At 36.2% G+C, this 19,059-nt stretch overlaps 1 protein-coding gene across 1 annotated transcript; it reads left to right on the top strand.

The window, feature by feature from the left end:
* The first annotated feature begins 7,603 nt into the window (after positions 1-7,603).
* Positions 7,604-12,863, top strand: LOC135073159 (uncharacterized). Its single transcript, XM_063967207.1, has 2 exons — positions 7,604-8,929; positions 12,476-12,863. The coding sequence occupies exons 1-2, from the start codon at positions 7,948-7,950 to the stop codon at positions 12,478-12,480; spliced, it is 987 nt and encodes a 328-aa protein (XP_063823277.1). The 5' UTR covers positions 7,604-7,947; the 3' UTR covers positions 12,481-12,863.
* Positions 12,864-19,059: the final 6,196 nt, after the last annotated feature.

The raw sequence follows: 19,059 nt of genomic DNA, 5'->3' as shown, positions 1-19,059 counted from the left end.
GACGCACTTACTGGTACGACGCCGATTGCACCACCCTCTCTCTCTCAATTGCTTCTCTTATTATTAAGACCTATGGTGTTCCAATACAGTGCAAAGACCTCTCCATTTCTCTTCCGCACACAGATAGCATAATTTATGCTTAATTTAGGTCTCTGGATAATTTAAAACGATTTTCGTAAAACATTGACCTCGTAGACACCGGATGAATGTCGTCAATAGTTTCAATTATTTATGACCAGAATGCGTTTGTCCAAAGATTGGCAGTAGAAACATATTTTAATGAAAGGAATTTGAAAATCAAATAAGATGATCTCTTGCTTTAATTGACAGTTTTTTATTCCGATGTTTGTAGAAAAAACAACTTAAATAATGCATTCCCAAATGCCAAAAGCCATTTCCTTTCATTAATACACATAATGTTGTTGTGTCTTGAATAAGACAAATAATTTTAAATGGGAATTAAGACATTCAAGAGCACGCTTTACCGTTAAAAACCTTTGAGGGAGTAGTAGGCCTACTTAAAGTGCGTATAAAATATTTCTTGAGAACAGAATTCTATTAGTAAAGTAAAACATTATTTTGCAAAATTATATGGATTCAAAAATAAAAGAAAATAATTACCAACTACTAACATACAGTATGAGGAAATGAAAAATTAAGTAATTAATAAAAACTACATAAATAACTTCACCATTTCGATAATAAGGGTTGAAAACCGGAAGTATGTTCAAGCAAGTTCATTGCCTTCATTCAATAGAAATGTCTGTGAATGTTGAGCATCCTATTTGTTTTAATTCTGCACCTCATTCATTTAGTCTGTAAAGAGGCTGACAATAGTGACTGAATTTCTTGCGCTGCTTCTTCTCAGCACTGGCCCATTTATTTTAAGCAGTGGTAGGGTTAATACTGGGACGTATAAAAGTGCTTTTTAAAAGCCTACCTGCAAATAAATGAGTTTTTTGAGTTCTTTTTTATCACTCTTTCAGCTTTCCAGCTAGTCTACCTAGCTGACTGACGATCTGGTGAAGGTCGCAAGAAGTACCGGGATGTGGACCGGTCGATGTGGGAAGGCTTTTGTCCAGCAGCGGACGTCAGTTGGCTGAAACGAACGACCTTTTTCAGCTTTCTGTACGCCTATAGATTTGTGGTTGTCATCCTACTAATATTATAAATGCGAAAGTTTGGATTTCTGGAAGTTTGTTACTCTTTTACGCAAAAACAACTAAACGGATTTTGATGAAACTTTACAATATTATTTTTTATAACCCATCTGTGACAATTTAAATTTCACGCGGGTGAAGCCGCGGGCAAAAGCTAGTGTAAAATAAATCTCTGCCGATTTGTAAACATGTCTCACAGCAGCATACATAATAATGTCCTTCATTACGTATGTACTTACAATGTTGCCTTTTCAGCTTATGAAAGAAAGGTGTAAATAAGTCCTTTCCATTTTTTAAGTTCCCAATATGGAACGTTGCCTACCTACATAAATCTAAAAGATAATTTATTGCTTAAAGTAAAAGAGTATAAAAAGTAGTATATTTTGATAAATTGTTAAAACTTCCTTTTTGTACACTTGGGTCTCTGAGCCATCGAAGTAAGTAACAACATACTTAGTTACGTACTTAATATGTATGTTGATATATCCTAAAAATATAATTATAAGGTATTCCATTCTGTGGTATTGCTGACTAAACTGCACAACATTTTTGTATTAAGTATTATAGACTCATCTTAGCTAGCAGAAAAGTTCTTGCGGCGACCACGGGCTGGAAGACGTAGCGTGAGCAGGCCTCCTACTAGGTGGACCGACGATCTGGTAAGGGTCGCGGGAAGAGCCTGGATGCGGGCAGCGCAGGACCAAGACCATGCATTGTGGAAAACTTTGGAGGAGGCCTTTGTCCAACAGTGGATGTCATTTGGCTGAAACGAACGAACGAATCAACGAACGATGTTAGTAGAAGGTAGTGCTTTTTTTTAATATTATTAGTAATTTTCTGATTAATTCAAGAGTTTTTATGATTGAGCTTTTTTTTTATGTGCAAAGAAATTACTGAGACGTGAAAAGCTAGTTGCTATAAAAAAATACAGTCCACGATAATATTAGAAAATGATGAAATTAATAAGAAAACGCTAACAACATTTTCAATTTGCTTAACTCACATTTAGACACTTTCTTTATTTGCTCAATAAATTGAGCAGAACAAACTTAAAAGTTTATATTTAAATCTGAAAATGTGACCAGGAATTGAATTCACTATTCATATCATAATAATAAAGTAATTTCCTTCATTATTATAATCTCTACTGCATTCGAAATTGCATGCCAAATAAACCATAATAACGCGCACAATATGAAATAATAACTCAATTATGAAGTTTCCCTACAAAAAGCTTGTAGCGACATACCTCTTTAAAGTTTTTACATCATCAGCGCTTGCGCCGCAGCCTGCGCCATTTTCCGAACGCATGCGAAAATATTCCGGGAGTGAGGGAGAGAGCGCGCGCCGTAGTCGGAGTGCGAGCGGGACGGACGACTCTACGTTGTTGCGGTAGAGGTCAGGGAACCACAAGTGGGTCGGCTCCATCCTTCCACAAGAGTAGGCCCCAGTTGAGTGACCTTGGTACTCTAGAAGACTCGATCCAAGGCGTGCAAATAGTTACAAGGCGTTTTACTATTTACATACTCTCGGCTAATGTTTTTGTGACTTTCGATACCTTTGCTACACTACTATAGGTTTCGTAGCGAATTATGCCAAATTATCATGAAAATGTTTACTTAAAATAAAATATAAATCTTTTATTTTCTTTTTTTGTGTGTGGCAATCGAGGCTAATTCTTAAACCGATCGTTTGTGAAGATAGATGACGTTCGATTTTTGTTTTAGGTCAAGTCTGGGCGTTAAGCGACTCCAGCGCAGCGCGGTGGTTGAACTTGGGCACGAAACACGGTTTTCGAATATGGAACGCAGTTTGGATTTCTTTTGAAGGCAACAAATGATATGCGCAAATGTTGACATGTCTGCGTCATTTAGGAGGACAGTCATGACTAGAAAAAAGTTATAGGTACAATAACCTGTTATGAGATGTAGTATTATTAATGTATCAATTTATGTGTACTAATTGAGGAAACTTGTTTTGATCTAGGAGTAGACATGAAGTCTATTTCGTTAAAAAATTGTTATGAATTCCTTAAGATATTTTATTTAGATTTTTGACAGTAGAATACGAGTAGATGGATATTAATCATACTAATTATTCTTGAATACTTAGGTAGGTACAGTCTCCATGATGACATTAAACTTATTTAATGGCTGAACAACACTGATGTAGTAGTAAGATTAAACCGAATTAGAAAGTCCGAAATTCAAAATTACCATGAACCATTTTAAGGTCAAAACATTCCAGTGAACTCGAGTTCATGAAACAATGATCCGTGGGCATACTAAGTAGGTAATTGATGCGAATTATATTTTATCTGTCCGTTTGAAATTTTGTCTAGAATTATTTTAATGATGTGTTAAAAAATGGAAACTTGAGTCTTGTTTTGAATTTAATGCATGAACTTCACTATTTGATTTGACCACAATCCGGTGTTAGCCAAATCTAGATACGGATAGCAATTAACGGCATGTCGAGCATATTTTACAAAAATAAGACAGTGCCTACATACTGGGAAAGCAATAGTTTGTTGATAAAATTCAGTTGCACCATAGCAACATAAGATGCCAACGCCACCGTACTTAGCTAGACGTGCTGTCGCGTCGTCTGTACATACTAAGCTGCCTACTTCCAAATAAAACGTACTGTCCTATTATAAATTACTGCTTCATATTTAGACGTACAACGAGGCATGCCCCAGCATACGAGTTGCAATACTTCCCAATGCGTCTCTATTAACGATCACCAAATTCAAGTCTTGCCTGAATGACGCAACCGCCAAAATGGTCAGCGGTCATTTCACTTTGGCCAACTTACGCTATGGACTATCACTTATCCCTTTCTACTCACTCCGAAGTAATATGAAAGAAAGAAACGCCACGACACCGATACTTTCTTCCGATACATCATGCCCCAAGCCTTCCATGGGCCCCTCGAAACCAGAATGAATCTGACTGCTTTTTGAAGAATGTTATGCCGAACTTGTAATATGCAATTAAGAGGTTTGCTTTGTTAATCGAGGCCTATATTTTTTAGTATGGATGTTGAAGATTCATCTTTCCTGTGCTTATTCAAGCATACAAGCAGTTTTTTTTAAATTAGTAAGTAGGTAATTTAAAAGATTGTAGTTGTAGGCTGTTGACGAAAGATTCTTTAACAGAGCAATACCTATATCAATTTGATACAGTTAAGGTTTTAAGATTCTGCATTTTATGACTGTATTGTTTTGTTATCTCATTTGTAAATAAAAGGACTGCCCTTGTTATGACGTCACGATTTATGACCGCTATATTCACAGGCCTGAATACGTATGCTAAAATAGACCTTTCCTCTTTCTTCGAAACCTTTACGGTTTTACTTTCAATAATACACAAAGACACAATTGAGTAAACGGAATGCATTACATTTGTGCATTTGTGACAATACAGTTAGAACAATAATTTATATTGCCCTTAGAAATAGAAAGTAGAGTTAGAGCAAAAGATTCTTGTGTTTTTTTTTGTTTTCATCCTTTTATTATGACAATAAAGTGAAACCAAAAGGCCTTCTGTTTAACAAATACAATTATATGCAGCGAAAAGGTTTTGTCATGGTATTTTGGTGGTAGAGACAATAATAATAAAAGTACCTAACACGAATTCCTGGTTTTTTGTTTGCTCAAAATGTGTAAGAAATTACTTATATTTTTATTTATTTATTTGATAGTTCACAGTAAGTATTTACTTATTGGATAAAGTTAATTCAAATTATTTCACGCTCCTTGATTTCTTAATTATGTAACCAACATTTTTGGAAAAGTCAACTGGTTCCTTCGAACCATGAATGTAAAATAAGAAAAGTAACGGTCCTCAGCCTACGCTTTATTAGCAAATCAACAGATTTGTATAATTAATGCAACTTACGTCCTGTTCAGAGAAAGAATTTCAATTCGGAGGTAATATCATCAAAATTCTTTACATTTTTTGTATTAAACCTAGTTTTTCCTGAAAGCTTCATTGAAAATTAAGGCTGAGTTGCACAACCTAACTTTGACCGTAAAAACTATAACCGGTGGTTTTTGTATGGAGTTTGACAGATTTTTGACGTTTGTCAAAGTTAAAGTAAGAAGGTGCAACCCAGCCTTAATAATTTTGACACCACTTTACCTAACTAAATTCATAAAGATGATAATAAGAAGAACATACTATGTTATATACAGGGTGTTAGGTAAATGGGTATATTAGCCGACACTAGCCCATGTTAACATGGGCATATAAATGGTATGGTGAAGTCAGAAATTTGATATCTTCATTTTAATTATTTTAATTTTCATACATATCGGATTTTATAAAATTTATTTTGTATGAAAATTAAAAAATAAAATGATGATATCAAATTTCTGACTTCACCATACCATTTATATGCCCATGTTAACATGGGCTAGTGTCGGCTCATACACCCATTTACCTAACACCCTGTATATCTTATGATAGAGCTTTTGTAACTATGTTTATATCTATAAAAAACGTGTAAAATTATTATTTTTTAAAGAAAAACAATTGAAAATTAATCAGTTAAGTTTGAATTGTTGTTAAATTATACTAAGCGAAGGCCCATTTCAGTTAAGTTCTATGTCGAACCAGTAGTTTTATCTCACCCACTCACGATGTTGTTTTCCTTATGTTGATTGAAGTTTTAGTCACATGCGACAAATTGCTTACCTTTAATTTTTATCGCTAATGCTTATCGGTTGCTGTGCATGGAAGCCTTACTATTCCTTCTGCTCTCTTTCTCCATTGAAAAACGCTGGTTATGGTTTCTATCTCATCGCAAATGATCTGTGGTAGACTAGAAATTATTAAGAATTGAAGTTCTATCCTTTACCAGATCGTCGGTCCATCTAGTAGGAGGCCTGTCCACGCTACGTCTTCCAACCCGTGGTCGCCACTCGAGAAATTTTCTGCCCCAACGGCCATCGTCTCTACGAGCTATATGCGTCTCACTTGATTTTAGCAATTCTGCAAGCTATGTCGGTCACTTTGGTTCCGTTTGGTTGGAGCCTGGATGCGGGCAGCGCAGGACCGTTCATTGTGGAAAACCTTGGGAAAGGTCTTTTGTACACTAGTGGACGTCATTTGGCTGAAACAAACGAAGTTCTATCCAAAACCGTTACTCTATAAGTATCTATTTCCTGTCTGTCTTAAACCTTTAATAAGAAAGCTTTGAATTGCTGCAATAGCTATGATCAGATATAAAAAAAGAAATTTAAACAATACTAACCCGTTACAAACCTTATGTACCCTCATTTTAATGCATGATTGATTATCGCTCTTCTGCTATCAAAACTTAGTTAACTAGGCGTATATTTTAAATCTTAAATCGGCATATCGATGTATCAGGTCACCCTGATCACGTGGCGCCGCTCCTACGGGCTGCTGCGCCGGCGCTGCTCACGTTGGAGCGCGCGCGCCTCTTTTGCGCCTCTGTGCATGTGTGTTAGGTGTTTTACAGGGTTGTCAGAGGCTAAAAACCATGATTAAAGTATAGAATAACATAGGGTTACATATTATTTGATAGAAATTTTCAGTTTGGAAGGAAATGTTACACTAGAAAAAGAGTTTATTTCACCTTGTTGTACTTACCAAAAAACGGAGATTATGAGTGTCGCTATTTCAACTCAGAACACCTTCCACCTATAAAAATATTTTGAATCCTACACATTCTTAAAACGTTGTTAGTAAATAAGGAAAGATCGCATATTTTTCAATATCTAGACACGCGGCAGCGTGTCAAGCCAAGTTCTGTTAACTTTTACTATTATGGTGGTGGATTGAGAAATGGAGAGTCAGTAGTAAAAAAGATTAATTGCGATTATTTATAGTCATATTTCTTGCTTATATTTCATTGAAATTAGACTATTTATTGTCAGCCCTAGGGGAAGCCCTGAACTGGTTATCATGTATTCTGTATACTATTTTGTTCAGAACGAGGGCCCATGGAAACTATGCGCCATGACGCCACCTCATGCTAATACGTTACATTGAACACATAGTTTCATTAATAGCATATGATTAACACGATTTGAAGACGAGTTATTCAATACTAAGCTTTTCCCGCGGCATGCATAGATTTTTATAAAGTTTTTCTTTTCGAATCCCTGTAAATTCCTGAAATAAAGCTTTCAGCGTAAGTGTAATTTTTTCCTGTCAAACTCTTGTTACGTACAATTTTACGAAAAATATAATGGAATTAATAACTTTAAGATAATTATGATCAAGATTCATGTAAAAACGAAAACTCTTACGCATACGATCCCCCGCCGTACTAAATGTTGTCGGGTCCTCCCGTCCTCGTCATCCCCCGGGCCGAACAGTCCGGGCCACTATAATTATGTAGTTTTAGAAACTGGATGAACATAAAAACAAACATTGTAATATTCTTTATGGTATACATGATAGCGTTTTAATATTTATTTTATTTTAGTTTCTTTAAATAATTAATTATATTAACATTTTAATTATATAGAGTAGTAATTAACTATTAAAGTTTGAATTATTATAATAATTATTACTAATATTATATTATTTGTTAATTTATATCACAATTTACCAAAATATTGTATTATAAAGCGATCAAAACAACACCTGCAATCGGCCGGTAAACAAGAGTGCACGTGCGCTCTCCCCACCTAAGTTAGAAAGTTGTTTTGATCGCCTTATAAAAGCGCTTGCTGTCTGTATCTGTGATTCATTCGTGTTCGAACCTTGGTCGAATAAACATCGCTCACAAGTATCTGTTCTATTTATTCATGGATCGTCTCCGAACCCCAACATCAGAAGAAGCGGATGACCACGCCCCTGACCTGCTCCCTGGCAGATCCTCACCAACTCTACCATGTGAAACTACTACACAAACCTCTTCATCATCAAAGGCTGCTCGCAACACCAACAATGAACAATCCAATGACGTCACACTTCTTCGACTTCAAGTTCAACTATTACAACAACTTCTTGACCAACGGAAACCAGCTCAATCAATGACGCCGATCCAGAAATTAAGCGAGATCTACTTACCTGATTTCGACCCTGATGAGTGTCGACTGACTGTTGAAGAAAGGTGCAAGCAAGTTGATTCACTAATCAATCTTCGAGGATTTTCTATGACTACAGCAATGATGAAGGGATTGTCATGCCTACGAGGACGTGCTAAGCTTTGGGCCGATACTAATGCACATAAACATGCAACATGGACTGAAATAAAAGATGAGCTACACGCCCAGTTTAAGGCAGAATCCCGTTATATTCATTTTGTCAACAAATTCCGTGATTATACGTCTTATGATGCAAAAAATTACGCCGAGTATGTCAGCGAAGCTTGGCGCCTCTTCTCAAGGATTTCTCCGAACGCTCCAGATGATTTGATGGTTGAAGCCGTCATATCAGGAATCCGCCCGAAATTCATCCAAGCGGAACTGCTGCGGTCAACTCCTAAGTCTCAAGCCGAACTGATTGCCAGTCTACGTAACTATAGAAAACGACCAGCTGAGTTTTCATCAACAAATGAACCTAATGCAAAACAACCACGCAACGAATTTACATGCAACAAGTGCGGAAAACCAGGCCACAGAGTTCGAGACTGCAAATCCATCTACTGCGAGTTCTGTAAGCGAGCAGGACATCTGTTGAAGGATTGTCGCTCCAAACCAACTACTCCGATGGCAGCTAACAAGGGAGGATCTCAAGCAAACCTGGTACGGCGCGCGACACCCGGCAGCACGGAAATCAACATTGGTAATGTACACCTTTCTTGTTTAATTGACACTGGTGCTGAATGTTCACTTATTTCACAAAAGGCTGCGGGATCCATTCCAGGAAAACGCACTGCCGAAGTTCTTAACTTGCTTAGTGTCACGAATCAACCTTTAATATCTAACGAAGTTATTGATACTGTAGCTAAATTGAATGGAGTATCGTTTGACGTCAGATTACATGTTGTAGAAAAATTACCATATTCAGTTATCCTTGGTATAGACACTTTGAAAACACCCGGTCTTAAAATTACGATTACTACCGATGGAATAGCCATTGAAAGGGAACTTAACATTTGCTATTTTGCCTCTCAGCCTTCTTTTGATTCTATTGACACTGACCTGACTGACAATTATCGGACTCAACTTGTTAAAATACTTGACGAATATAAAGATAGTTTTGGTATGAAGGATTTAGTTCGCAAAATAACTACTGGAAGCCTGTCAATCCGATTGAAAGACCCCAATCGCATAGTTCAACGACGACCATACAGACTAGCCCCAGTAGAACGAGAAAAAGTTAAAAATATTGTTCAGGATCTAAAAAATAAAGGCATTATAAGAGATAGCTGTTCTCCATATTCAAGCCCCATTCTCTTAGTTAAAAAGAAAAACGGCACAGACCGTCTTTGCGTCGATTTTAGAGAGTTAAACATGAACACAGTAAGAGACAATTATCCCCTGCCCTTGATCCAGGATCAAATTGATAATTTAGGAAAAGCTAGGTACTTCACAAGTCTAGATATGGAATGTGGTTTTCATCAAATCCCCATAGACGAACAATCAATAGAAAAAACAGCTTTTGTGACACCCGATGGGCAATTTGAATATTTGACAATGCCGTTTGGATTATGCAATGCCCCTTCTGTATTCCAGCGAGCTATTAATAAAGCCTTGGGGGATTACAAAGATTCAATCGCCCTTGTCTATATGGACGATGTCCTTATTCCGTCAGTAACTGTAGAAGAAGGCTTGCATCGTTTAGATCTAGTTCTGAAAAGATTGTCTGCCGCAGGCTTCTCACTTAATATTTCAAAATGTAAATTTTTGAAAAATTCCGTTGAATATTTAGGTAATATTATTTCAAATGGCGAAGTCAAGCCTAGCCCACATAAGACTAATGTTCTTAAAAACTCTAAACCCCCAACATGCGTCAAACAGTTGCGACAATTTAATGGACTCGCTAGTTATTTCCGTCGATTTATCCCAAATTTCTCGCAGAAAATGGCGCCCCTCTACCAATTAACAAAGAAAGATGTCGCATTTAAATGGACTGCAGTACACGAAAATATTAGACAAGAAATTATTAGTTATCTAACATCAGAACCAATTCTTTCTATATTCAATGATGAATTACCTATTGAGGTTCACACCGACGCTAGTTCTCTCGGCTATGGAGCAATGCTTATTCAAATTGAAAATTCCCGTCGCAAAGTTATTGGTTATTACAGTTTACGAACAACTGAACCAGAATCAAAATACCATTCTTATGAATTAGAAACTCTCGCAGTTGTGAAAGCTTTGAGACATTTTAGACATTTTTTATTCGGCAGAAAATTTACCGTAGTAACTGACTGTAATGCCCTTAAGGCAAGTAGTACAAAGAAGGAACTAACACCACGAGTGCACAGATGGTGGTCCTTTTTACAAAATTTTGAATTTGACATTAAATACAGAAAAGGTGAGGAAATGTCACATGTGGACTTTCTGAGCAGAAATCCTCTTATCAATATGCTAGCAAAAGATTCAACTTGGATTATTGTAGAACAGAAAAGAGACCTTGAATTAAATAAAATTAGAGAATCTATAATAAACAATGAAGACCATGATAGAAAATTTAGTATGAAAAATGACATTTTATATATTAAAATCCAAGATAGTAATGGAAAATCCTTCAATAGAATAATTATACCAGATGCTCTTGTACGTAACCTTATAAATGAATACCATCTTACTCTTTTACATGCTGGTTGGGAACGAACTTTGCACAAAATGAGAGAACAATTTTGGTTCAAAAATATGTCGAAAAGAGTCAGAAAATTTTGCGATAATTGCTTGAACTGTAAAGTCGGTAAAGAAGCATCAGGTAAAAAGCAAATCAACCTTCATCCTATAGATAAAAATAATGGTCCTTTTCATACAATACATGTCGATTTGATCGGAAATCTAACGGGTAGCACGCAAAAAGCTTACGCATTCGTCGCAATCGACGCTTACACTAAATTTGTCATTATTTATCCATTAAAAGATAAAACTTCAAATCTCATTCTTAAATCCCTTCATGAAATAATTAATCTCTTTGGAACCCCTAAACGTGTAATCTCAGACAGAGAACCAGCTATAATGGGCAAGGAAATTCAAGACTTTTTCACATCCGGAGGTATTGAACACCATGCTATTGCCAAAGGCGTACCTAGGGCAAATGGTCAGATTGAACGTCTGATGCGTACTATCAAAGATCACCTTAGTGCAGTAGCTCAAACTCACAAAAGGGCCTGGGCTACCAAATTAGGTGAACTTCAACTTTGTATCAATTGTACAAAATCTAAGACAACTGGACACTCCCCTTTGGAATTATTAATTGGCAAAATGTGCGCACCTCCTGCTATTGCTCAACTTACACTTATAGAAACCAATATTGATCGTGACGAGATTCGTAAAGAAGCTGAAATCAGAATGACCGAACAGTCCCACAAAAGTAGGGATCGTTTTAATAAAAAATGCGCAGCAGTTACTCCATTCAAGTTAAGCGACTTCGTTCTTTGCAAAGATACTCAATGGTCCAACAATAAACTAGGTCCCAAATATTTAGGTCCATATCAAATTACAAAAATACTTGAAAATGACCGCTATGAAGTAAAAAGTTTACGCAATGACAAAGTCACTGTAGTATCACACGAGCATGTAAGAGCTTTACCAACACCAAATTTAGATGACCGTGATAGCGTTACTGACACAGACGATGACAATTGATAGCCACTTGTCTGTACGAGTCACCACACCAGTGACTTAGTCTTACAACTGGGCAAATTAGTAAAATGTGCATGCCACTTGTCTGTACGGGTCACACCAGTGGCTTAGTCTGACAACTGGGCAAAATAATAAAATGTGTAAGCCACTTGTCTGTACGGGTCACACCAGTGGCTTAGTCTGACAACTGGGCAAAATAATAAAGTGTGTAAGCCACTTGTCTGTACGGGTCACACCAGTGGCTTAGTCTGACAACTGGGCAAAATAATAAAGTGTGTAAGCCACTTGTCTGTACGGGTCACACCAGTGGCTCAGTCTGACAACTGGGCAAAATAATAAATTGTGTATGCCACTTATCCGCACGGATCACATTAGTGATTCAGTGTGATAACTGGGCGAATAAGATGTCATCAACGTATGCGTGAGACATATTCGGACTGACAGACATAAAAATGAATTTAATTTACATTGTTTGTTGTAGTTAAGCTAGATTCAAGTTAACTGTCGTTTTTGTACGTTTTATAAAGAAATTAATCTGCTCTATTTTTATTCCTTTCAGATTGAATGTGTCTCCGCTCAGAGCACGAGCTGTTCATCAGAATGGCCGTGATAGCGTTTTAATATTTATTTTATTTTAGTTTCTTTAAATAATTAATTATATTAACATTTTAATTATATAGAGTAGTAATTAACTATTAAAGTTTGAATTATTATAATAATTATTACTAATATTATATTATTTGTTAATTTATATCACAATTTACCAAAATATTGTATTATAAAGCGATCAAAACAACACCTGCAATCGGCCGGTAAACAAGAGTGCACGTGCGCTCTCCCCACCTAAGTTAGAAAGTTGTTTTGATCGCCTTATAAAAGCGCTTGCTGTCTGTATCTGTGATTCATTCGTGTTCGAACCTTGGTCGAATAAACATCGCTCACAAGTATCTGTTCTATTTATTCATGGATCGTCTCCGAACCCCAACATACATACCTTAGTTAAACATTATTCTACGGTTTTGTTGTCCTTGCTGAATGTAAAAGTGATTTATATCTGAAAATTAGACAGTAAGATGAGATAAACATTTTGGTTTCATTGTTTTTAGAATGAATTCGTTATCTCCTATGCCCTGTATCAATTAAATCAACGGCAAGTGAATTTTATGCTGTTTTTACTGGTTGATATAATAAAAATGCAATAGATGGCGCTGTAAGACCTTTCGTTTTAAAAGCCACGTTATTTGAACAGAAAAAAATGTTTATACAAAACATAGATTTAGATAAAAATAATAAGTATGTATTTAGTTTACTCAACAAACATAATATTTTTAACTTTTACATTGTAGTCACTATAAACCACCTATATACATACAATTACGGTAACTAAATCAACTCGTAACGTCATACGGTATGAATTGTATTCATAAATTCCGAATAACTTTAAATAACTGGATAAATATAGGTGATTTAGTGCACTTGAATCGTTCTAAAACCCTTGAACCCATTCGTCAAAAGAAGATTTAATAAACAGAGGGCCTGCCAAATTGTACTATTTTATGTACTTAAGTATTCACTCCTTATTTATTTGTTAGGTGTTTTCTGTTTGTTCTCCTATTGTGAGACTCTACCTAATTGTTTTTAACAAGATATCCGATTGCGGAGCTTTTCGTCGCTACAGCTAAATCCGATGCCATTAATTTCCTTTTGTTTCTGTAGGATTTTCTTAAGATAATAAACATAATTCTGTAAATAATTTTAAACCCTAAAGCTCATTCGCCTCACTTGTAGACATTTAAATCATTTTAAAGTTCACGCGCCAACATGCGCATTGCGCATGGACAGTTTTTATTCCCAAATATCTTCAAGCGAAGTGTCATCCATAATGTAAGGCTACATCGCTACTGTTTGCATTGCATTACCTCATCACCAGTTCTCACGAACAATCGTATACATTCGAGACACGCCCGCGCCACTGAATGCCACAGACAATACCAAAATGACAACTAACTGTTCTTGACGTCAAATATCGATCGAGCGTCGCGATCCAAAAGGACGATTGGCAGACTTCTTGTTTTTGAAGGTTGAGGGCGATTTGAAGGTTATAAATGCGTTAAACATGTTTTTATGTCGATAATTTTACATATTTGTATAATGTATGTATCTTTATTTTATGGCACACGATAAAGTAGAGCAAAGTAATTTTTTTCCTCAAGCAACGATTAGTTTCCTCAAAAAATTAAATTGGGATTGTTATTATATGAATTAAAAGAGATAGATAATGTTACCTACTTCTATGCATCCTACATGTAGTATATTATCTGTCTTCTAAATAAGTAGAATTTTCCTACGACAACTACAATCCATCTTAATTACAACTTTGCGGTAGTACCACGCCAACCACGGTAGTACCACGTACAAGTACTAACTTAAAACCAATATATTGCTCCTGCTTCTACGTTGTTAACAATATGGGACGCCTTATCTCAGGGTATACGTCTTCTGTGCGTCCCTCATTCATCAGGCGCGGTACAGTGATTGCATACAAAGTGCAGACAGCACTGTGCTAAGACGACGCTAACCTTAATACTAATTAATGTTTAAGAATACTTAAAAGGCACTTATTAGGAGACTAACATCAGTGTGACTAGTAAGTATAAAAGCTAATCCAAACCGGATATTAAGAGAATAACTTAGCCAGTGTAATGTTGATGGATACCATGAAAATTAAATTAAATTAAATACGATTAGATACTGTTAGCGTCTAAAATATTTGTATGTTAATATCATCATTGCCTATTCAAGGATCAATATAACCAAACCTGAATTGTGCCTGAAGCCTGTAGCAAAGTGCGTAATATTTTACGCAATGCAACAATGAAATTATAATTTACGAAAATTGAAGAAATGCGTTGCTTCTACTGTCAGTAGGTATGTTAAAAAACTAAATTACCTACACATTTTTTACGCGAACATTAAAATTTGTATACCATCATAATTGCTTCTTACTATTTAGATGTACACTATAAAAATTGATTGTGCATGATAATCGCATGCTTATACTTAGTCAACGACGACCTGTCCAAGTGTTTGACTGTTGGTAACTAGAAACCAGTTGTAAATGAGCTAACAGAGGACATGTTTGCCGATGAAGTCAGATTGCTATGTCCACATAACATTACCGTTTGGTCTTTATTACTGCTCTACAGTTAATCTAAGCCGTTTAGATGCCTATAAGCGGATCTAGCTTGTTTTTTATCCTTATATGAGCTAGGTACCAGGAAATATAGTGATCAGCGAGTCTCGGAAAACGTAAGCATCTCCTTTTTATGCTAAAGTTGTAGGAGATTATTATGCAACTTGAAATCATGGTACCAAATTACGGTCTGGCATGGGTTTTTAGGCCGCTACCAACCAGACGTTATGGAAATCATTGGGGGAGGCCTATGTCCAGCAGTGGACGTCTTGTGGCTAAAATGATAATGATGATGCCTTTTCAACCAGATTTTTTTTCCACGCAGCGGTTTTCATATTCCAAATATGTATCAAATTAAAATACATTTCAAAATAAATAAATATTGAGGTATGTATTTGTCACAAAGCAGTCCCCCCTAAAACTCTATACTAATTAATTTTTATACGATTAGTTGTTCTAAGATAATAATTAAGTGTCTGAATTAAGCTCTGTGTTACCGTGGTACGAGGCAAGAGGCTTTTATCTCGAGAGGCTGGCCGGCTTATTTATAGAGGCAAGATGGCCTGAGATCGCGTCCGGCATAATAATGAACCACTGCACATCAAAACGGTTTCAGTTGAAAATTATAAAAGCACCATTTCATAATAATTAATTTTACATTTGACTAGAAACAAAACACAGTCGTTGAAAATAGTAGCGCGGAATAAAAAAAGAAATCTGTCAAATAAAAAGCAAAAAGTTTCTTAGTGGCCAGGCGCTAAGTTTGCTGTAGGTGCAATTAAATATTTATTTTCACACATGCGATCTTCTTTTATTTGAAAAAAATAAAAATATATTTTTCTGAGTCTGTTGCTGCACATTATCTCTATTAAGTTTTTACTTTAATTTATATCATCAATCCTACTTGTACTACATTATATTCATGTCTCTAGTTTATTTTTAGGCTTTTTTTCTGCAACAGCTAACCAAATATTATTATCTTTAACATTTGTCGCCGAATCATAATCTGTTTGTTTTACTTAACCTTGAACCTTCCCTTTTGGTATCCACGTATCAGGACAAGGCCAGTGTCATACATTGTATTGTGCCCGACGCCTCCAGCAATAGCGACCAAACCATAACAATACGGTGGTCATTACTCACGACCCACTATCAACAAAGGTCATCGTGGTATTAACGAGCAGTTAACTATAGAATTTGTATGAAGAAGCAGACCAATGTTTATCTTGGTACATTTTTGAATTGTCCCTCAGAAGCTGTGCTTCATCAATCAACAAGTCAGGATTCAGATAATCCACTCCTACGCGACATCCTAATTAGTTGTAAATTGTAATAATTGATAACAACAAAAAGTAAACATTTTCAATGAGACTGAGTTTGATGAAATGTTTTGAATTACTTTAATATATTATCAATAAAAACAAATGATTTTTATCAATAGATCCCGTAGGCGCGCATAACAAGTTGAAATAGCACCTTCACCTTAATGTTCAATTCCTAGAATTTAGTATTCCCGCAGTTATCTGCCTAATTTAACATTCCGCTCCTCGACGTTCACTATGTTGGCAATGTTTATCTAACTAGGCATCAAAGTGGGCAGTAGGCACCGAATTGACCTAGCAAATAGACTCTTGAATGCCTGATAAGATGACTAAGCCCTTCCACTAGCCAATTTGGTTAGTGCATATTCCCCGCACGTCTCTCTGTTTTAGGACGATGAATGGCAAGTGCTTCCAAGTAATCTGACAGTACCGTTATGCAGAGACCAAGCAGACGGCGACGGGTGTTATGTGAGTATCTGCAATCTCACAATAACATACACGTATTACGCGACAATAGTTCACATGCAATTATTGTTTGTAGGGCGCCGTCAGCAGACGCACCGTTAGGCGAGTGCAAGTTCTTCGGTGTAACAATCGCTAATTAAAATCTTTGTTGGTATTGTAATCGAGACATTAATATTCATAATGAGGCTGAGGAAGCTTGAACAAAAAAAACAAGCACTCTACCTAATCCATTTGGATAAATTAAAATACATACATATTACAATTAGATTGAAAGACCTCCTCCATATGAATTTTGACACACAAAATATATTAAAGTGTGCCAAAGAGGTCCTGAACCCAGAATTAGTCGTGAAAAATGCCACGACGCGTATTTTCAGCAGAGTAGCAGAGTCTCTACATTCCACCCATTTTTAAGAACCTAAATAAAGAGCTGATTAACATATTTCAAATATTACTAATTAAAAGTTTATAAGTCCAAATACTCGTGATATTACATAAACATGCTGCATAAAAGCAGATAAGATAAACAAAAAGCGATAAAGCCTTGACACACGCTGCGCTAAACCGTGCCTATACGGTGCTCGGCGCAGGCGCAGCTAACGGCGCCGCGGCGCGCACGCAAGCTTTATGTCACTCGGCCTTGGCCTAGCGCTCGCGTTACAAGAGCAACGGGCCGCGCGACATAACTGATGACGGCGAGGCAGTTGTAGACTTCTTCCGGGATGTAGTTTTTGAACTTGGATTTAGGTCGTGTCAAAAAGTTTCACTGCTGGATGCTATCTGTCATTCTATAATCGAGTGTGAATAGTAAGGGTTCTAAGTCTAATCTCTTCTTTATTTGAGGGTTGATCTTAGGGAAGTAGAGATAGATATTCTTTCTTGATGTGGTTATGGTTTTAATTATGGACGGCCTTTTTGTTTCTGAAACCTTTATTTTATTTCTTGCTCTCTTTGCATTTTCAAATGTCCCGTGCGCTGCGCTCCTATCTGAAACTATCCATATATGGCTGAATAAAGAAAAATTAAATATAACAACACTAAAGAACTTATTTTAACTTGTGAATATAAAAATACTCTTCGCGTAAATGTTTTCTGAAGTCAGCAGATAAACGATCAAAGTGTGTACTCCCACGATGTTGGTTTAAAATTTAAATATACTGTTAAAGTGTTTAATTTGCATTAACCTCTACTTTGGGCTTGAAGGAAAATAACAATAATTATGAAGTCCCTCTCCCACATGCTAACGATCATAATCGTTTTTGTTGTTGCTTTGTTTGTTTATAAAACTGCTACAAAAATACACAATAGACATAAGTGCATCATGAGTAATAAAACGTTTAATCAATTTAATTGACAAGGATTTAGTCATTACGCTACCACTGATCTAACAAAGTGTAGGTACTTAGTCTACAGAAATTACGGTATGGAGATAACGACAGTGTAAGTCAATTATGTACTGTCAGTAGCAGTGAATAAATAACCACTTGGAAGCTGTATGCAATTTGATGCACCTGTGCTAACTGCATGTTAGCCCATTAGATGCATTTATCTCTGCATAGCAAGTAGGCGGAAAGAAGTCATTTTTGCAACATACCTATTTGACGGCATTGAAGAAGAAATCTAGTTTTTCCTTTAGGCATGTTTGCTTTTTTACATATGAACATAATTATTTTCCTCAATTTGAATTCTTAAGACGAGAAGATTACGTGAACTAGCAAGACCAGGTAGTCATTCTATTGAGATTTAAAGAACTTTAAACAAATATAATTTTGAAGTAGATATCAATTCCATTGCTGGACATACACTGCTGGACAATGGCCTCCTTCAAGGAGTTCCACAATGACTGGTCCTGAGCTGCCCGCATCCAGGTGTTTCCCGCGACCTTTAGGTAACAGATCTTCAGTCTGTCTGTCTGGGAGTCGTATAAGTATCAGTTCATGATACAAATAGCTGATTTAATTTAGTTATATCACTAGAGGTAACCTAATCCTCAGAACAGCTCTGAAGAATGTGAGAATCTAAGTCGTAGCGATGCGATAGTTGTCTCTTTTAGTATTGAATTTTTTGAATTCAATAATTACAACAATCCCTAACAGCTAGCTACTTACAACTATCACACCTTACTTAATCGCTTGATTCATTAGTACAGTCCCCGCCCATCAA

This window comes from Ostrinia nubilalis, chromosome 7, assembly GCF_963855985.1.
Source record: "Ostrinia nubilalis chromosome 7, ilOstNubi1.1, whole genome shotgun sequence".
Taxonomy (NCBI): domain Eukaryota; kingdom Metazoa; phylum Arthropoda; class Insecta; order Lepidoptera; family Crambidae; genus Ostrinia; species Ostrinia nubilalis.
This window is presented reverse-complemented; position numbering and strand designations above follow the sequence as displayed.

What these genes read in the sequence shown, in the direction of transcription:
- LOC135073159 (XM_063967207.1), top strand. Translation starts at nt 7,948, where the DNA reads ATGGATCGTCTCCGAACCCCAACATCAGAAGAAGCGGATGACCACGCC.